This window comes from Cyprinodon tularosa, unplaced genomic scaffold (genome assembly GCF_016077235.1).
Source record: "Cyprinodon tularosa strain WSP-4 unplaced genomic scaffold, ASM1607723v1 ctg84, whole genome shotgun sequence".
Classification (NCBI taxonomy): Eukaryota; Metazoa; Chordata; class Actinopteri; order Cyprinodontiformes; family Cyprinodontidae; genus Cyprinodon; species Cyprinodon tularosa.
This window is the reverse complement of record NW_024039607.1, coordinates 2,535,545-2,552,657: the sequence shown is the minus strand read 5'-3', so window position 1 is coordinate 2,552,657 and position 17,113 is coordinate 2,535,545. Positions and strand designations below refer to the sequence as shown.

The 17,113-nt window shown below is 37.9% G+C and overlaps 1 protein-coding gene across 2 annotated transcripts in view; it reads left to right on the top strand.

Annotated features, from left to right (window-relative positions):
- Nucleotides 1–5,207: 5,207 nt before the first annotated feature.
- The window catches only part of LOC119774924 (disks large homolog 5-like), a 43,120-nt gene continuing 31,214 nt past the window's right edge, over nucleotides 5,208–17,113 (top strand). Inside the window, exons 1-2 of one of the 2 annotated variants that reach the window (XM_038272692.1) lie at nucleotides 5,208–5,896; nucleotides 16,586–16,672. In XM_038272692.1, the coding sequence (XP_038128620.1) occupies nucleotides 5,599–5,896; nucleotides 16,586–16,672 (385 nt within the window). In that variant the 5' untranslated portion in view covers nucleotides 5,208–5,598. The remainder of the gene's footprint in view (nucleotides 5,897–16,585; nucleotides 16,673–17,113) is intronic. The other variant, XM_038272693.1, reaches the window with a different exon arrangement.

Here is a 17,113-nt window from a genome sequence, read left to right as displayed (position 1 = left end):
TTATATAGTGTTGACTCATTTTAAAGTGCAGTCTTAGAGGGAGTGTATTATTTAGAGAAAAGGTTTCTTCTCTAACTTTACCATTACCCCCCCATAAAAAGAGCCCAACAGTATAAATATTTGATGGTGTTATATGTGTATTCTCTATTCAGAAAGGAATGTGTGCACTGATACCTTCTGAAATGTAGGTCAAAAAGAAATCAAAGTAGAAGCTTTTAGGAGGTTGCTTTTTATTTTATAAGGCTGCACCCCTGGCTGATCCTGATTTCTAGACATTCTTAAAATGTGCGATCAAGGGAAACATCCAAATAGGGATACACTGCCAAAGTCACCTTTTGGCACCCCTGGTAAACACACAAAATATTTTTCGAAATGTTTTGGCTCACCCATCCAAAAGATGACATTGTAGGTGCTCCAATCAGATCTATGGCCATAGGTGTTTTAAATCTGAAAGCAATTGTGAAAGAATGGGTCAGTCGGAGCAGCTCTACATATTTTAGCAGAGATATAAAAGTGGGAGAGATTCAGAGTGAAAACTCAGCTGTATACTAACAGTGAGGGAAATGGATGCCTGTGAAGATTCTTGGTCATCCAGGTCAAGCTTGAAAGGTTCATTTTAGGCAACTGGACAAGGAAGTTATCAAGAAGACATTTCGCTTCTCATCCAAGATGCTTCTTCAGTTCTAACTAGTGGTAGTGAGCACTGACATTAATGTACAAAGAGTATGAGGAATTTAGAAATTATGGGGATTGGCCATGGAGGAGACCTGGGGTGTTAATGGTCATTAGGTGGTTCTGATGGGTTGTTAGCTCCCTTGTCTGAGTGGTTTTGGTCATATGCCTCATTGAAGTGTGAGGTGAGGGCCGGTGACAGGTGAATCTTCTGGGTATTGTAAGTGCTTTGTAAGTAGGGGACAGGTTATGTCTTAGAACACTTTGAGAGATGGTTTCTCCAGGTTAATAAAGATGGCTTCCTTAACCCCTCGCTCAAACCATCTGTCTTCCTTGACGAGAATATAGACCTTGTTGTCCTCAAATGAATGTTGTTTAACCTTCAAGCTGAGTCTTGTCCTGAGGAGTTGGCCGTCCTGTGCTGAGCCATGCATTTGTGTAGCGGTTTCTTGGTCTCCGCAATGTAAAGGTCTGTGTCCTCATCATTACACTGAACGGCATAAGCCATGTTGTCTGCCTTATTTCTGGGTGTCTTACCTTTGGGTGAACCAGCTTTTTGTCTCAGGGTGTTGCAGGGATTCAAGTACACAGGGATCTGGTGCTGGTTGAAAATCCTCCTGAGTCTTTCAGAGAATCCAGCAACATAGAATGATGATGTTCCTTCTTCTGCATTCTTTCCTCCCAGCAGACCTCTTCTTGTTGGTTTAAAAAAAATAATCTGGGAAATGGATGGCGATGCACAGAGACAGTAGAGGTAACCCATTTTTATGTTATGTTATGGGGTTGTTTTTCAAAAGCTGAGTTTAGAATTGGTATACTTTAATTTTCTAACAGATTTTGGACAATTTAATTTCCCCGAGAAGAATTTAATATGACTAAGCAGGTGTGAAATGCTTTGACCGACCTGCACATCAGAGTCCTGGTCTCAGAGCTATACAACACATTTGTGATTAATCAGAGAGGAGACTGAGAGCTGTGCTTTCACATCCAACATCAGTCTATGACATCACTAAAGTGCTTCTGGAGGAATGGTCAAAATTCCCATGAACCTGCTCTTAAACCTCCTGACCTTTTAGGTCAAATGTGAATAAAAAATGTATTTTAATCATGCAAATTCATTTTGAATAAAAAACTCTAACACAAGTATAATGTCTTAAAATGTTTCCTTTTGCTGAAAAAAAATTAAAATGCTATTTTTTAACTAACATATGCTAATAAAATATACATATGTTCTAAGACTTTTATAGATTTTTGTAAAGAAAGTGTTAATACATCTGTAGGGTGCTATATATAAAAAAAAATGTGCATCTAAGTAAGTCCTTTTTTCTGAAAAAAAAGTGATTTTTTTTTTAATTGAGCAGACAAGTGAGACACTTTGCCTATGGAAGATGTCAATTTAGATTTAAAATTAGAAAAAGCAACTGCAGTCACTTATTTCAATTGCATATTATATAATTATTTTATTTCAATGGTAAAAATGCTTATTCCACTGGGAGATCACCTTATTTTTTCCAACTCAAATTAAGGGTAAATACACTTAATTTAAGACATTTTGACTCATTTTCAGAAAATGCAATCTATAAAGATAGCATCTTTCTGCTTTATTAAGGCAAGATTTATTTTTTGTAACAAAATCAACCACTAAATGTTACTCACCAACACACCAGACATGATGTCAGTGATGGAAAACTAAACTCATATGCATCTTTTTGTGGTTTTAGTATCCAGTCACTAATGCAATCACTGCACTTTAGACAATCACTAAGAGCAGGAGTAAGTATTGGCTGAATTGTTGATTCGCAGTGGATTTGCTCCAGCTGTCCAATGAGGGCTGTACAACCAAGTGACATTTGGTTGCCAGTGGCCTAATCCTGCTTTAAACTATATGAGTGCATATAAGCAAATTACAAAACCCAAGGATTAGATGGACAACGAACAAATAATGAGATGGGGTGGCAAATGCTGAATGCTTCAGCCTTTCTAATATTAGGTGAAACACAGGGATAAAGTGCATATGCAGCCATGTCAAAATGAAAAAGTGGATATGCAGATATATGAAAATGAATGCACATATCAGAGAAGTGCAAATCAACTGCGGGGAAGCAAAATAGCACCAAATGTATTCATTGATGTTTTTTTACTGTAACCTCACATGCTGATTAGATGCTTTGGGGAATACACATAACTCCTGAACACTCTAACTAACTTGCTTGGTGAGAATCAAATGGATTTCCCCGGCGGGAAGAGCAAATTATTAGAGAGGTTATGTAACATTGTTGAAAGTGTTTCAAACTTAAATGTACAGGAACACTGTGCTCTATGGTAAGCTCTAAAGCCAGGACCTATTTGACCTAGCAACAAATGCGACTCCTAATCCTTATAAGTACTATGCAGTGAAGCTGCCTAGAAATAAAGATTACATATATCAGTCATTGTTCCAATCTCACATACATTATGTTCTGTTGTATTTATATCTTTTAATCTTTTTTTACTCTTTGTCAATTTATAGCCACAAACTTCATTGTACATCTGTTTGTATGAATATAAAATAGAGGAGGGGTTCCCAAATTCGGAGTCTAGACCCTGCAGGGTTGCAAGATAGTTTTAACAATAATTTTAATATGAGGTATATAGAGTGCATAAATATATCTTGTATGGAATAAATTTAGTGTAAAATACGTAGATGTAACATTTATTTATTCAACTAATACATTATTCAAATAATAGATAAACTAATTAATTGTGAAATACAGATTTAAATACTAAAATTTCCCATTAAGTAGTTATTTTGAATTAAGTTAGTTCATTTGAATTAAATTTACTTATATAATAATTATATAAAGCTTATCTGGTTAGATATATAGAATGTCTCTTTTTGGCTTAAAAAAACTTGCTGCACATTGCCCTTTACACTCCACCCTATGAGAAAACATGGTAGTGGCAGCAACATGCTATGTGTTTTCTTAGCAGTGGTAGGGAAGGTGTTTAGAGCTACAGTCCAATCCTGGAAGAAAATCTGCAATTGATGCTGCAAAATGTTTTCAACTGCATTCCTTTAAAAAGGAGAACAACAATAAACATACAGCAAGATCAGAGCATAGTCATGTGAATGAATGTCATACTATAAACTCAGATATAAATCCTTGTCAGAATCTGTGGCACAACCTGAACTGTGTTGCTCACAGTTTTCTCTGCACAATCTAAATAAGCTTAAAATAGTTTGAAAAGTAGAATTTGAAATCATTTTAGTCTCCAGATGTGGAACATTTGTCAGTACAGGCTTGAATCAAGGTATTGACTCATAGGGGGTGAATAAAGATGAACTCCACATTTTTCAGATTTTCTAGAGTGTTTCAAACATCTAAAGAGATCTTAATTTTTTTCAAAATATAATGAGCTCCATTTTTTTTAATCATCAATATTGATTTTCATTAGTTTTTTTGATTTAACTAAAACATCTGCAGCAATATTAAGGGACAAACATTTTCCTCGTCTTTTTTCATCCAACTGTATGCAGTTGGATGAAAAAAGACGAGAAAAATGCTGTTTTATCATTACTTTTCTTGTTATAACAACAACAACCAAATATTGTGATGAAAATGTTTCATCTGTACGCAAAAGGATTATGTCCACTCGAAAAATTAAAAAAGTTTACTGATTTTAAAATTTTATTTCAGCCTCAAAATTCTGACTTTTTTCTCATAATTCTGACATTAATCTCAGAATTCTAAATTTTTTTCTCACAATTCTGACTTTAATATCAGAAATCAGACTTTTTTTTCTCAGAAATCTGACTTTAATCTAAAAATTCTGACTTTTTTCTCACAATTTTGACTTTAATCTCAGAATTCTGGCTGCTAAAAAAACATGTTACAAGCCATGTCTATTTTAGAGACTAAGATAGCTCTTTTGTTTTAATCACCTTCTGCTCTTCCATTAATGAAATAGCGTCACCGGGGACCCCTCGGAAACATAAAAGGTCGCCTAAATCTGCCCATCTACATTAAGATCCAAAATTCTGAGATTAAAGTCAGAATTCTGAGAAAAAAGTCAGAATTCTGAGATTAAAGTCAGAATTCTGAGATTAAAATCAGAGTTCTGAGAAAAAAGTCAGAATTCTTAGAGTAAAATCAGAATTGTGAGAAAAAAGTCAGAATTCTGAGATTAAAATCAGAATTCTGACTCTTTTTTTCTCATATAACTAATCACCTTCTGCTCCTCCATTAATGAAATAGCATCATCGGGGATCTCTCCGACAAGTAAAAAGTCACCTAAATCTGATCATCTACATTAAGATCCAAAATTCTGAGATTAAATTCAGAATTATGAATTTTTCCCATATAACTGAAACAATATTTAAAAATCAGTTAACTTATTAAAAAAATTTTCAGTGGCCCTAATCGTCTTCCGTACAACAAGTTTGGTTTTACTGTAATATCTGTGATTAGAGAGGCGGGGAAACCAGGTGTTGTTAAGAATAAAGCTCCGCCCACTTTTACCTTAAATGTCCATGACTCAGAATTTTGATTGGCTGCAGACTCGCTGCGGTTACTTCCACGGTGAGACATGGCGGAGTTTGTAGTCAGTTTTTACAGTTTTCAAAATGCTTAAAGAGCTACAATTCCGGCTGAGTTTTCCCCCGTAACACACCAGGGGCCAGTTTGAAGTAGCGAGGAGTTGTTTTTTATTTATTTTTTTCCCTCGAGAAGGACGGAGCGGCGGGCGTCGGACTGGGAGAAAAAGAAAATGTGTTGTCATCTTTGCTCAGTCAATAGCCTCAGGCAACAAATATGGCTTCTACTTGTGTATCCTTCTTTTCGGGTTGAAAACCGTCCCGACTGGGTTATACGGAGCAGTTTTCAGCGGCTTGTTTGAACACTGAGAGAGACTTCGGGCTGGGAGAAGGAGGAGTAGGAGGAGGGGAAGATGGAGCTCCAGCATAAAGAGTTGTTGGAGAAATGCTACCAGAACTTGGTGGAGTCCATAACGGACGCGGACCGAGTTGTGGACGTCCTGGCTCACCGTGGGGCCCTGAGTCAGCCGGAGCTGCTGGAGTTGGGACACCAATGCGTCTCCGGCTCCGAGAAAGTGGACCTTCTTCTAAAGATCCTGATGAGCAAGGACAGGGACTGCTTCGCGGAGCTTTGCGAGGCTCTGGAGGCGACGCACCCTCACCTGAACCCCCTGCTGCTGGACGGCGTTGGCCCAGTGGATCACACCACCGGTAAGAAATACTTAGAACCGTGTAATAAGCTGCTAGAAACGGTGAAAGTTCATTAAAAAAATTATCATTACAAAATCAGTGGGGAAAAAAATCGAACACCCTGATAAAGGGCATTATTTCCCTTCTGGCCACAGTATAATTGATTTATACCCTCGCACAGTTATACATGTTACAATTATTATGTCACTAAAAGCTTCCCTACCATTCCCATTGTAAAAGCTACTTAATGGGCCTAAAGGAACTAGATTCAAACAATCAATACAGGGACAGGACTGGCTGAATAGTGTCTTTGTCAGGGAATCAATCACCCCACTGTCAAAGTCAAATGAATGAGCTTAAAAGGAAACGTGTGGAGGACATTGGTTTATTTATTCTTCATTTTAATTCATGCAATAAATGATGGGTTTGTGTCCCTGAAAACATGTTTAATGCTCTGAAACTCTTTGCCATACAATTTTCAATATACTTTATATAAACCAGTGGTGGTCTATACTGATGAAGTTGATCCAAAATTATTATTTTTATTGTTTGCAATTAAAATTAAGCAAAATGTAACTGGCATTGGTATACAACCCCCCCAATACTCTGATACCGCTAAGGTACCCTTGTCAGATGAGACCTTAATTGAACTTAACAGGCCTAAAGCTTCTGCCACCTTGAACCCAAGTCGGCTTCGGCAGATGGCCGCTCACACTGAGCCTGGTTCTGCTGGAGGTTTCTACCTGTTAAAAAGGAGTTTTTCCTCTCCACTGTCGCTACAAGCATGCTTCGTGTGAGGGATTGCATCCGAGTCAATGAATCGATGCAATCAACTGGTTTTCCTTAGATGGAAAACTTTGAATCAATTTGACTGTATGACCTGGTGAACTGTAAGGTGCCTTGAAATTACATGTGTTGTAAATTGGCGCTATATAAATAAACTGAACTGAATTAAATAAAAAGAGGGTATAGGTGGTCAGTGCTGATAGGAAATCTAGGTATGTAACACTTATGTTGGTGGGATGTAAATATTGAAACCTTTAACACAGAATATTCACAACTAGAAATGCACTGATCATTGCTTTTGTACCCCAAAATGCAACTGTTTAGATAAAGATAGTGTCTTTTTATTAGATTCAGTAAAGGTTTTTTTTAAGTAAAAGTGGTAGCAAGAGATCTGCACACATAAAACTAAAGTTTTAAATCTAAGTATGCATCATATCCATGTTCATAGGACGGATTAGAGCAGATTTTTGTAATATTGTGATTGGAAAAGGATTTAACTTACAGGTATTAGAAAATAATGGGCAGAGAGTGAACAGGGGAAGACACGCGGCAGAAAATTCAAGGTTTGGAATCGTATTAAAAAAATATGAAGAGCCTGTTACATGAGACCAAACTTTACCGACTCTTTCTGCCTTTTCAGATCTCAATTTTTAGAGCTGTGCCCTTCAAGTCTCAGCTTGATTTTATTTATTTTTTTTTTACCAAAAAACTAAAAATAACTAAACTTTTACTACATTTTAACATACTACATTTATTGTGTATTCCACGCTTTAAATGCTTTAGCTCTTTCTTATGCTCCACACTGACTATTTATGAATGAAACCATAAACAAATTTTTCTAAAAATAGCTGCATCTGGAAACTCTATGTAAGCTTGAAAGTTTTTGATCTATCTCCCATTTCTGTTGCCTTCAGCAGTATAATTCACATAGGTACGTGTTCCTTGCTCAGCAGTCTACCTCACTGCATCTGGTCAGAAGATAAAGTATTAACACCGCTAGATGCTTAGTTCAGCTTAATCTTTTGATTTAGGATCGGTAAAGTAATTTGCAAGATTCTAAAAGGATTTTGTAGTTACACATCGACATAATTGTATAATAACTACACATGTTTTTTTTGTTGTTTTTTCTCACTGAGGCTGTGTTAATGTGCCATGTGACAAAATATGTGTGTGCAGTGATGCGTTGAGGGATCGTTAAGGGAACCCAGAACGCATCACAGCTCAAGAGAGCACGTGCTCTAATGTGCATCTTTCTGTTGGTTGTCACATAAGCTGCAGATGTGCTAAGGTAACCTCTCCTACTGGGCAGACAGGTTCCTCCACTGCAAAAACATGGGCCTTTCTGTTGGAAACCCAAAGCCTGTTATCATCAGAATATCTGAAACATTTTAGATGAATCACAAAACAAAATCCCCAAAATGAATAAAATAAGGACAACTTTTAAACGCTAATCTATGAGATGTTTAGTGAGGTAAAAAGATTGAAATATAATGCACATACCTGTATAATCAACTTGGTTGTTTTTGTATTGCAATTGGTGTAGGGTTTAAAAGTAGAACCCTTATTGTTTATTGTGTTGTTCCTACCTTTTCATCAGGAACAATGACTTGATGGTAACAGATTATCAGGGTGTGTATCATGGCTTGGGTATTATGTTGGTTTCAAACTACAAAGAAGAAAAAACCTGGGATTATTTTCAACAGAATCTGTGATTGTGATCTATTTTGTTTGTGAGGTCTCCATTACTGAACTTCCTTACAAATTTAATCTTTAATGTTAAAATATTATAAGTGGGAGCTGTGGTTCTTGTATTTTATAATATCATCATCTTTCTAAATTAGGCTATAAAAAAGACACGTCTTTTTATGGCCCTTGTAACTGCTTCACATTTTGTCTCTTTACAACTACAATCTTTATTTCTTTTATTGTTATTTTAATGTGATAGACCAACAGAATGCAGGGCAACATTGTGCTATAATGGAAGTAAAAAAATCTTTATTTTTACCAATTCAAAGCTTAATAGTGTGGAGTGAATTTGTATCCAGCCTTCCTGTCCCTACGGGGAGATCTGGCCAGTGTTCCTTTCTCTGCTGAAGAAAGGTCTACATTCAGCATTATGCTGTCAAAGCTTTATTTCATTATGAGGAGTACTTTTAGTTTTTTCCAATAAACAGATAGTTTTACAAAGGGGAAAAATAAATAATATTTGAATAGGGCTGAACAATTTCACGAAAAATCTAAACTGAAATTAATTATTTTAACCAACATTGTGATTTATCCTCTGCACTAACCATAAGCATTTATTTATGCATTTGTTACTCCGGGTTCTCATTGTTTTCATGACCTTGAAGGCTTGCTGATACAAAATCCATTATTGGATCTAGAATGTGACCAAAATCTGCTATTGGAAAATTAAATTAGATCACAATTATATTCCTAATGTAATTAATTAATTTAGACCTTATTCTACTAGAAATCCTTATTCTACAATCCCAGATTTCTACTTCTAATTTTCTTACAAAGATGGTTTCCTCTTTGCAATCTTCTCCGTAAAGACCGTTTTTTAGGAAAGAAGTTCAAGTAAAAGGGATACATTGGCACTGTGAGATAAATGATAATTCAGCATTCAGAACTGTTATAATTGTTATGCATTAGTTATTTTCTGTTTCTTATCTTGTTTTCTATTGGTATAATGCAGGGGTCTGCAACCTTTCATATCCAAAGAGCCGTTTTGCCCAGAGTACTACCAAATAAAAGTTGTTTAGAGCCGCAAAATATACCATGACTTTTTCTAGAAAACCTTTTTTTTTTTTTTATCTTGTATAGGAAATTAGTTGTTGCCATCTCAAACAATCAATTCATATATTTTTAATGTTAAAACCTATCATTTTCAAGCTAATTCATAGAAAAATGTCTCTTAAAACATATTTCTGGTTCTTTTAATCTCATTTCTTTTCCATCTTATAAAAAAAAGCTAAAGCTATTGATACCGGTATATATTATAGTAAATGATTTAGCTCTTTATATACATTTTAGCCACTATTAAGAGACGCTGGAGAGGGTCCAAAGAGCCATATGTGGCTCTGGAGCCGCAGGTTGCAGACCCCTGGTATAATGGAAATTGCTTTATATATATATTCATTTAGTGTGAAACATGCTAAAATATGACTGCATCCTAAAACTACTGATCCCAGAGTTTGGTAGATCACTGATGTTAAAAACTAAAATAATCCACTAGAATCTAAAGGCTAAAAAGCAAAGCAATTGTTTTTTAAGACTTTATAAAACCACCCTTTCCTTTTGCTATTGTAGTTGCAAATATTTTAAATCCATTTGGGATATTTCATGGTATAAATAAAACTCACTCAAACATTTTGCCTACCCTTTACTGTAAATGATTAATGTGATTTTTTTGTTTTTTTGTTTTTTTTTGTTTTTTTTTTTTTGTTCAGCATGAAGTCATCAATAATTTATTTTCATAAAATAACAATTGTGTGTTTGTTGACAGAAGTGCACAGTGCTTCATAAATGTAACATAAGTTGCCTAAAATCTGAAAGCTAAAAGGTTTTTACTCAGCTCTTTGTTACTTGGCTTAGATTGCTTTGCAAAAGTGGTAATACCCCTTTAACTCTTCTAGATTTGTCACACTGCTATAGACCAACTCTAAGTACCTCATAATTGTGAAATAGATGGTAAACATGCATAGTTTTTAAATGATAATGAAAAGAAGTGTGTAGCTCCATTTATTATAGAATTGCTAAATTCAGTCCTGTGCAATCGGATGCCTTGGTAGGCTCCTGAGTGTTTATTCACATGTATTAAACTGCCAGACTGCTTAAAGACAGCATAACCTGAACTCCTTATCCCTATGGCAATGCATAGCAGGGGCCGCTTTAAGCTGTGGATATGATTTTTATTCAGCGGGGAGAGGGGAGCTAAAACAAATTTTATTTTTTAACATGAAAAATAGCTTTAAATGTCGGCTAAATCTGACACTGGGCCGATGGATGCAGGGCGTCCCAAATACAAAAACGCTGGAGCTAGCCGATGAGTTTTATATTTTTGTTGTACAAATGGTTCAACACCATCTGTATCTTCTTCTCTCATAGCTGTACACAGCAGCAAGGTAAGCTGTTTCATAATCACAGACCTAAACGGGTGTAGGAAAAAATATTGAAGCAAAGCTTGGTCACATCAGAGACTTTTGATCAAATACAATACAAAAGAATAAAATAAATACCTTAACAGTATTTTTATTTCTGTTGAAACAGAAATGGAAAGCTGGATATATAGCCTTAGTTTATCCAATGTTATTTTTTTTAATGATATTTTGTAAAAGGTAAAATAAATTATTTTCTCTAAAAGTACTTTCTGTTAGGAAATGTCTGCCTTTTTATGGTCAGCTGGTACGAAATAAAATGGGGCTGAAACAATTCATCAAATGAACTGTGATTAGTCGATTATTGAAATAATCATTAACTAATTTGTTAAGCAATTAATTGTTACTGGAGTCTAGAGACTCTTAAACATGCCTTTAGCTGGCAGAGCGACTGTTTATTAATGCATAAATAACTTAAAATGTTGAAACCTTCAGACAAAATATGTTAGCTTTTATTATCTTGGTGCCTGCAGTTTATACCACATACATGAAAAAACGCTAACATCTACTCCCATCCACCAAGGACAAAACCCCCCAACTGCTGCTGGGGATTCCCAGTGACAGCACACTGCTGGTGCAGCTCTGAAAGCAAAATAATATTTTAAGCCAGGATCCTAATCTTGATGAAATGACTGCACAGATGATGTTTTGAGGTGGACTTTCTCACATAAAATACATTAAAACTTCTTTTTTACCCCACTGATCACATCAAATATAGCAAAGCCACTCTCTGCCACTGAACACAGGAGCATCTGTATACATCTGACCTTGTGTACAAGCATCAAAAATGAAGTAGCAGATGCTGTTTTGCAGCTCAAATCATGGAGAGAATGTAGCATTACACTTTCTGATTGTTTGAATTAATCTATGAAACCTAATATCGTTCCACGGCCAGGACGAAAACCACACTGCTCCTCCTGCAGCCGAGGTTCGACAATCAGCCGGACTCTCCTCTCCAGCACCCTGGCATAGGCCTTTCCGGGGAGGCTGAGAAGTGTTGTGCTGCCCTGTGGGGGGGTGCTCCAGGAGTATGGAGTCGGGGGCCCTTTATTAGGGGCCATCCGTTCTCTGTACAATCGGAGCAGGAGTCTGGTTCGCATTGCCGGCATTAAGTCGGACCTGTTCCCGGTGCATGTTGGACTCCGACAGGGCTGCCCTCTGTCACCGGTCCTGTTCATAACTTTTATGGACAGGATTTCTAGGCGCAGGCAAGGACCGGAGGGGGTCTGGTTCGGGGACCAGCGGATCTCATCCCTGCTTTTTGCGGATGATGTAGTTCTGCCGGCTCCCTCCTGCCAAGACCTACAGCGTGTGCTGGGGCGGTTCGCAGCCGAGTGTGAAGCGGCCGGGATGAGAATCAGCTCCTCCAAGTCCGAGGCCATGGTTCTCGACCGGAAAAAGGTGGCTTGTCCCCTTCAGGTTGTGGGAGAGTCCCTGCCTCAAGTGGAGGAGTTCAAGTATCTTGGGGTCCTGTTCACGAGTGAGGGAAGAATGGAGCGGGAGATCGATAGACGGATCGGTGCGGCTGCTGCAATAATGCGGACGCTGCACCGGTCTGTCGTGGTGAAGAGAGAGCTGAGCGAAAAGGCAAAACTCTCAATTTACCGTTCGGTCTACGTTCCTACCCTCACCTATGGTCATGAAATTTGGATCATGACCGAAAGAACGAGATCCCGGATACAAGCGGCTGAAATGAGCTTCCTCCGCAGGGTGGCTGGGCTCTCCCTTAGAGATAGGGTGAGGAGCTCGGTCATTCGGGAGAGGCTCAGTGTAGAGCCGGTTCTCCTCCACATCGAGAGGAGTCAGTTGAGGTGGCTCGGACATCTTCTTCGGATGCCCCCTGGTGGCCTCCCTCGGGAGGTGTTCCAGGCACGTCCCACTGGGAGGAGGCCCAGGGGACGACCCAGGACACGCTGGAGAGACTACGTCTCTCGGCTGGCCTGGGAGCGCCTAGGGCTTCCCCCAGCAGAGCTGGAGGAGGTGTCTGCGGAGAGGGAAGTCTGGGAGTCTCTGCTTAGTCTGCTGCCCCCGCGACCCGGTTTCGGATAAAGCGGGAGACGACGAGTACGAGTATCTAATATCGTACCTAAAAATGATCTAATGGCCTGCCTTATGAAATTCCCACCTCTAGTCAAGCACACATACTTCCCATAATCAGGACAAAAGTGAAAGTGTTGGAACAAAGACAAAAAAAGTTAGCAGCATTCCACCTCAAAGTGCAGGAAATAGTGTTTCATAGAGTCTAAATTTAAAACATTTCCAGGGGAAGAATGCCCCTGGATCACCATATGCTACGCAAAGCCTAAAGATGTGATACACCTAGGTGTACACACTATGAAATATTCCTAGCTAAAAGCCAAGGTAGTGTGGTCCATATATTGGGTGTATGGTGCTACTTTGAATCCTATAAAATCTCATGGAAAAACTTCAGCGCTCCTTGAAAGGTTGGGATATTTTATAAGATACGGGATCTGTTATTTATTGGTCATAGTAAGATTGCTTGGGGCAATTATCTCATAATTGACGATTACTTTCCTCACGAAAAACATGACTTTAAAGGACTTTCAGAAGCCTGGAAAACTATTTCCTCAGACACCTTTAAAAAAAACATAATAGAATTGACAGAATAGACAAAAAGAAGCAGAAGCAGTCAAATAAGTAACACAATGCAGTGTGTTCAAAGTCACAAGACCTCCACAGTTTAGACACAGAACACCTTGTCAGTAATGGCAAACTCAATCTTGAGCAATAACAAAAAAAGCCTGATAAACAGGATGATTCCTGAGGCAAAGTCTTTTTTTTTTTTTGTCATTCGCTGGGAGAGAAAAAACAAGAGTGAAGCATGTTAGCCTGGCTCCGTGCAGTCTCTGCTCATACAGTAGTATCCTTTAGTTGGAGGGAACCCAGCCAGCCAGGGATTTATTTGAGTACTGGGACTTGGGTAAATAGAATCGTTTGTCATGGTCCTGGCTGCCCCAGTTCCACACTGGACTGCTTCACATCATGGATGGAAGATGCTGATTTAACCAAACTATAAGCTGTTCATTTCTCCGCCAAGAGGGAGAAGGACGTCAGTAAATGTGCAGTGCAGGCGGTTTGTTTAAGGCCAAAATTCTAAACCTCTCAGCCACCACGTTTCCAGCTTCCTGTAACACTTAAATATCAGATTTAAAGTTGTGTAGATATCTTTGCATTATTGAACATGTTTTAATTAAATCAATATAGATATGGTGAGAATTGACATCATACCTTGTTGGGTGATGATGGTTGTATTTCTGCAGTGTTGATTAACTAGGTTCAACACTATATAAATCATACATAAAAACCATGTCAAAGAGGATTTCTTGACCTTTCCATTGAGATTATTGCACTAAAAAGACACAAATTCCACACACTGCTTTTTGAGAAGTTCATGCAGGAATAGATGCAATAAACTGTAATTATTAATGTTGATTATTAACATATATTTGTCAGTAACCTCTTGGGGTCTCCAAAGCCAAAATTGGTTATTACTGAAAAGTTTTACCCCTTAAATCTTTAACCCGTGCCTTATTTCTTCAAACAGCAAGGAAGTCACAACAATTTTTGACCCAATATTCACATTCTGAGAGCCCTTGATTATCAGGTGGATGATCTTAAGAGATAATCATTCAGTGTGTGGTGTGCTTAGTGTGATTGGGTATGGTCGAAAAGATCACACTACTGCATCGTTCCGATCACAAATCAGGAAAAGCCAGCATGTTGGTTTGTCTTGGCCCGATATCCTGGTATGTTGAACCTGTGGAACGTGATGTACCCAATCAGAAAGTGTTTCCAGAGGGAAAAAGCAAAAACACAATAACTCTCCAGTTTATCAAGTAGAACCGCTGCTTGCACTTCCTGTACTCCTGTAATCCATATCATTTCTTAGTGTAATGTTGTCTGTCTAAATTAATCTCGAACATCTCCATACTTGATCTGAAGGGGTTTTGTGAAATTTACTGTCTGTTATCTGATTAAAAAAAAAAAAAAATTTTTTAATTATTGTTAAATTGGAACTCGCTGGTTTGGGAATCGCCTTGGCGTGACCAACTATGGAAGCGCCAATGACATCACATCTGTCTGTGACAGACAGGTTAAGCCGTGCCCGTGGCTCCACCCACCAACCATTATCAGGGCCAACCTACCAGCCTCAACTCCTTCTAGGCAGGTGAAACGCCTCACTCTGTTATCAAAGAACCATGGATTACGTTAAGTAAGACAATGCAATTGTTTTTTCTTATTTTAAATGTAAAGTGTCTTGTTCTGTTGGCAAAGTATCACTTACCTCCTCAATTCAAGAAAAATGAACAAATTTTAAGGAAAAATTACTTAAAATTTTAATGCGGCGCATGCTGTCAATACGGAGTTACAAAAATTTGGACTAGCTGGACCACGTGCCACAACAAAGCACACATGCACTAAGATCGGTTTGCGTTAGAGATGTCCCGATCCAGGTTTTTGCACTTCCAATCCGATACCGATATTGTTTTTGGACTTCCGATCCGATACCGATACTGGCCAATACCAGCCTATCCGAGCATGTATTTAAGTTTAAGTTAAAGTATTTAGCCTTAGTTGTAAGACTCATGTTGAAAAGGGTTTTAGTACTCTTGATAACATCTAGCCAGCTAAATTAGGTGAGATTGAATAAAACACAATGCTTGGTAACAAGAAACTTACCTGTTTATAAAGAGATAAACACAAACTGGACAAAATTAGGAATAGCAATCTGAAATTGCACAGTGAGCAGTAAAACCGTAAACAGTTAAAGGTCCAAGTATTACTGTAAGTTTTAATAAAAATGCAAAACAGGGGAACACTGGCGCAAAATAGTGGAATGGATCGTTTCAATCGGCGAAACTGGAAAATACGGACCGGATTTTTTTTTAAATACTGGATCGGCAGTCTGGATCGGCATTTTACATGCTTTGCCGATACGCATTTTTTTGCCAATATCGGCGTCCCGATCCGATACGTGGATCGGATTGGGACAAGCCTAGTTTGCGTCCTTTTTTTTTTTTTTTTTAGCATGCCCCCTCATGCAAGGTTTAACACTTGGAGTATAAACCAGTGTTTATTATTAAATGAACAAGACTAAATATGGAGTGCATTTTTGATTTGGAAGTCGTTTTTTTGTTTTTTAATAAAGGCTATTATATTTCTAATTTGATTAACCCAGCCCTAATCAGGGGCCAAATATGTTGATATTTTTAATGCATATGAAGTAGGAGACTTTTATTTTTAAACCTGCCTATTTCTTTACCAAAAAACTGTTTCTTATGATTAACCTGTTCTTCATCAACAATTACTCTTTCATTACATTGTCAAATTTCACAATCTTCTTCATAATATTAAATGTTGTTTATTCATTACAGTTAATTATAAATCACTGTACTTTATAAAAGGGCTTTCACAGGGAGGATGGAGTGTTGTTGTCAGAGGAGATAAAAGAAGAAGCTCTAAGACTGCAGCCTCTTTTGGGCCCCTGCTAGCCTGTATTCAAGGTTCCTGCCCAACTGATAATTAGCTACACTCTGCAAGCCCACAGGCTTGTCATCCAAAGTTGGGGAAAGTCCCAGCTTTTATTCCTCCAGCTGGATTTCTTTTTTCTTCTTTTCTCCACTAAAAGTTCCTGATTGTAACCGGAGCCATGCAGCCTTGATGTGCCACACAATGTCGAGGATAATCTTTGTTCCATAATGCAGCTACAGAGCTGACTTTAATGTTTTTGTTCGCCCCACAGGGTCCACTTACAGCGTTTTGTCCACAATGCCATCAGACTCGGAGAGCAGCAGCTCGCTCAGCAGCTTGGGTGAGCGTGGCAGCCCTGGTGAGTTACACGTTTAAAATGTATAAAGATTTAAGAAAAAAACAACATTTTTCCCTCTAGATAAAAGCTACCTTTTATGTGGAAAGGAGCAAGTTGTATAAAAAATACAGTGACTGGTTGTTTGCTATTTAGACTGTGAGCACATGCTAGTGATTAGACAGATGCAACAACGATTTAGAAACCCTCTACTACCATGCACACAGACAGATGTGCAGAGCCAGTTTGAGGGTAATTCTCTTAGGGACAGAGGATTGAACAGCACATGCTGCTGGGGGGGAAATACCAAATCTAGGCTTTAAAAACTTTGCTGAAAATCATTAACCTAGCTAATGTTTTTTTTCCTTGCTTATTTTTTCATTGTTGTCATAAATAAGTTATTTTAAAGTAATAAATTTGCTATTTTTCTCAAAACTAGGTGTTAAAATTACAATAGATATACAC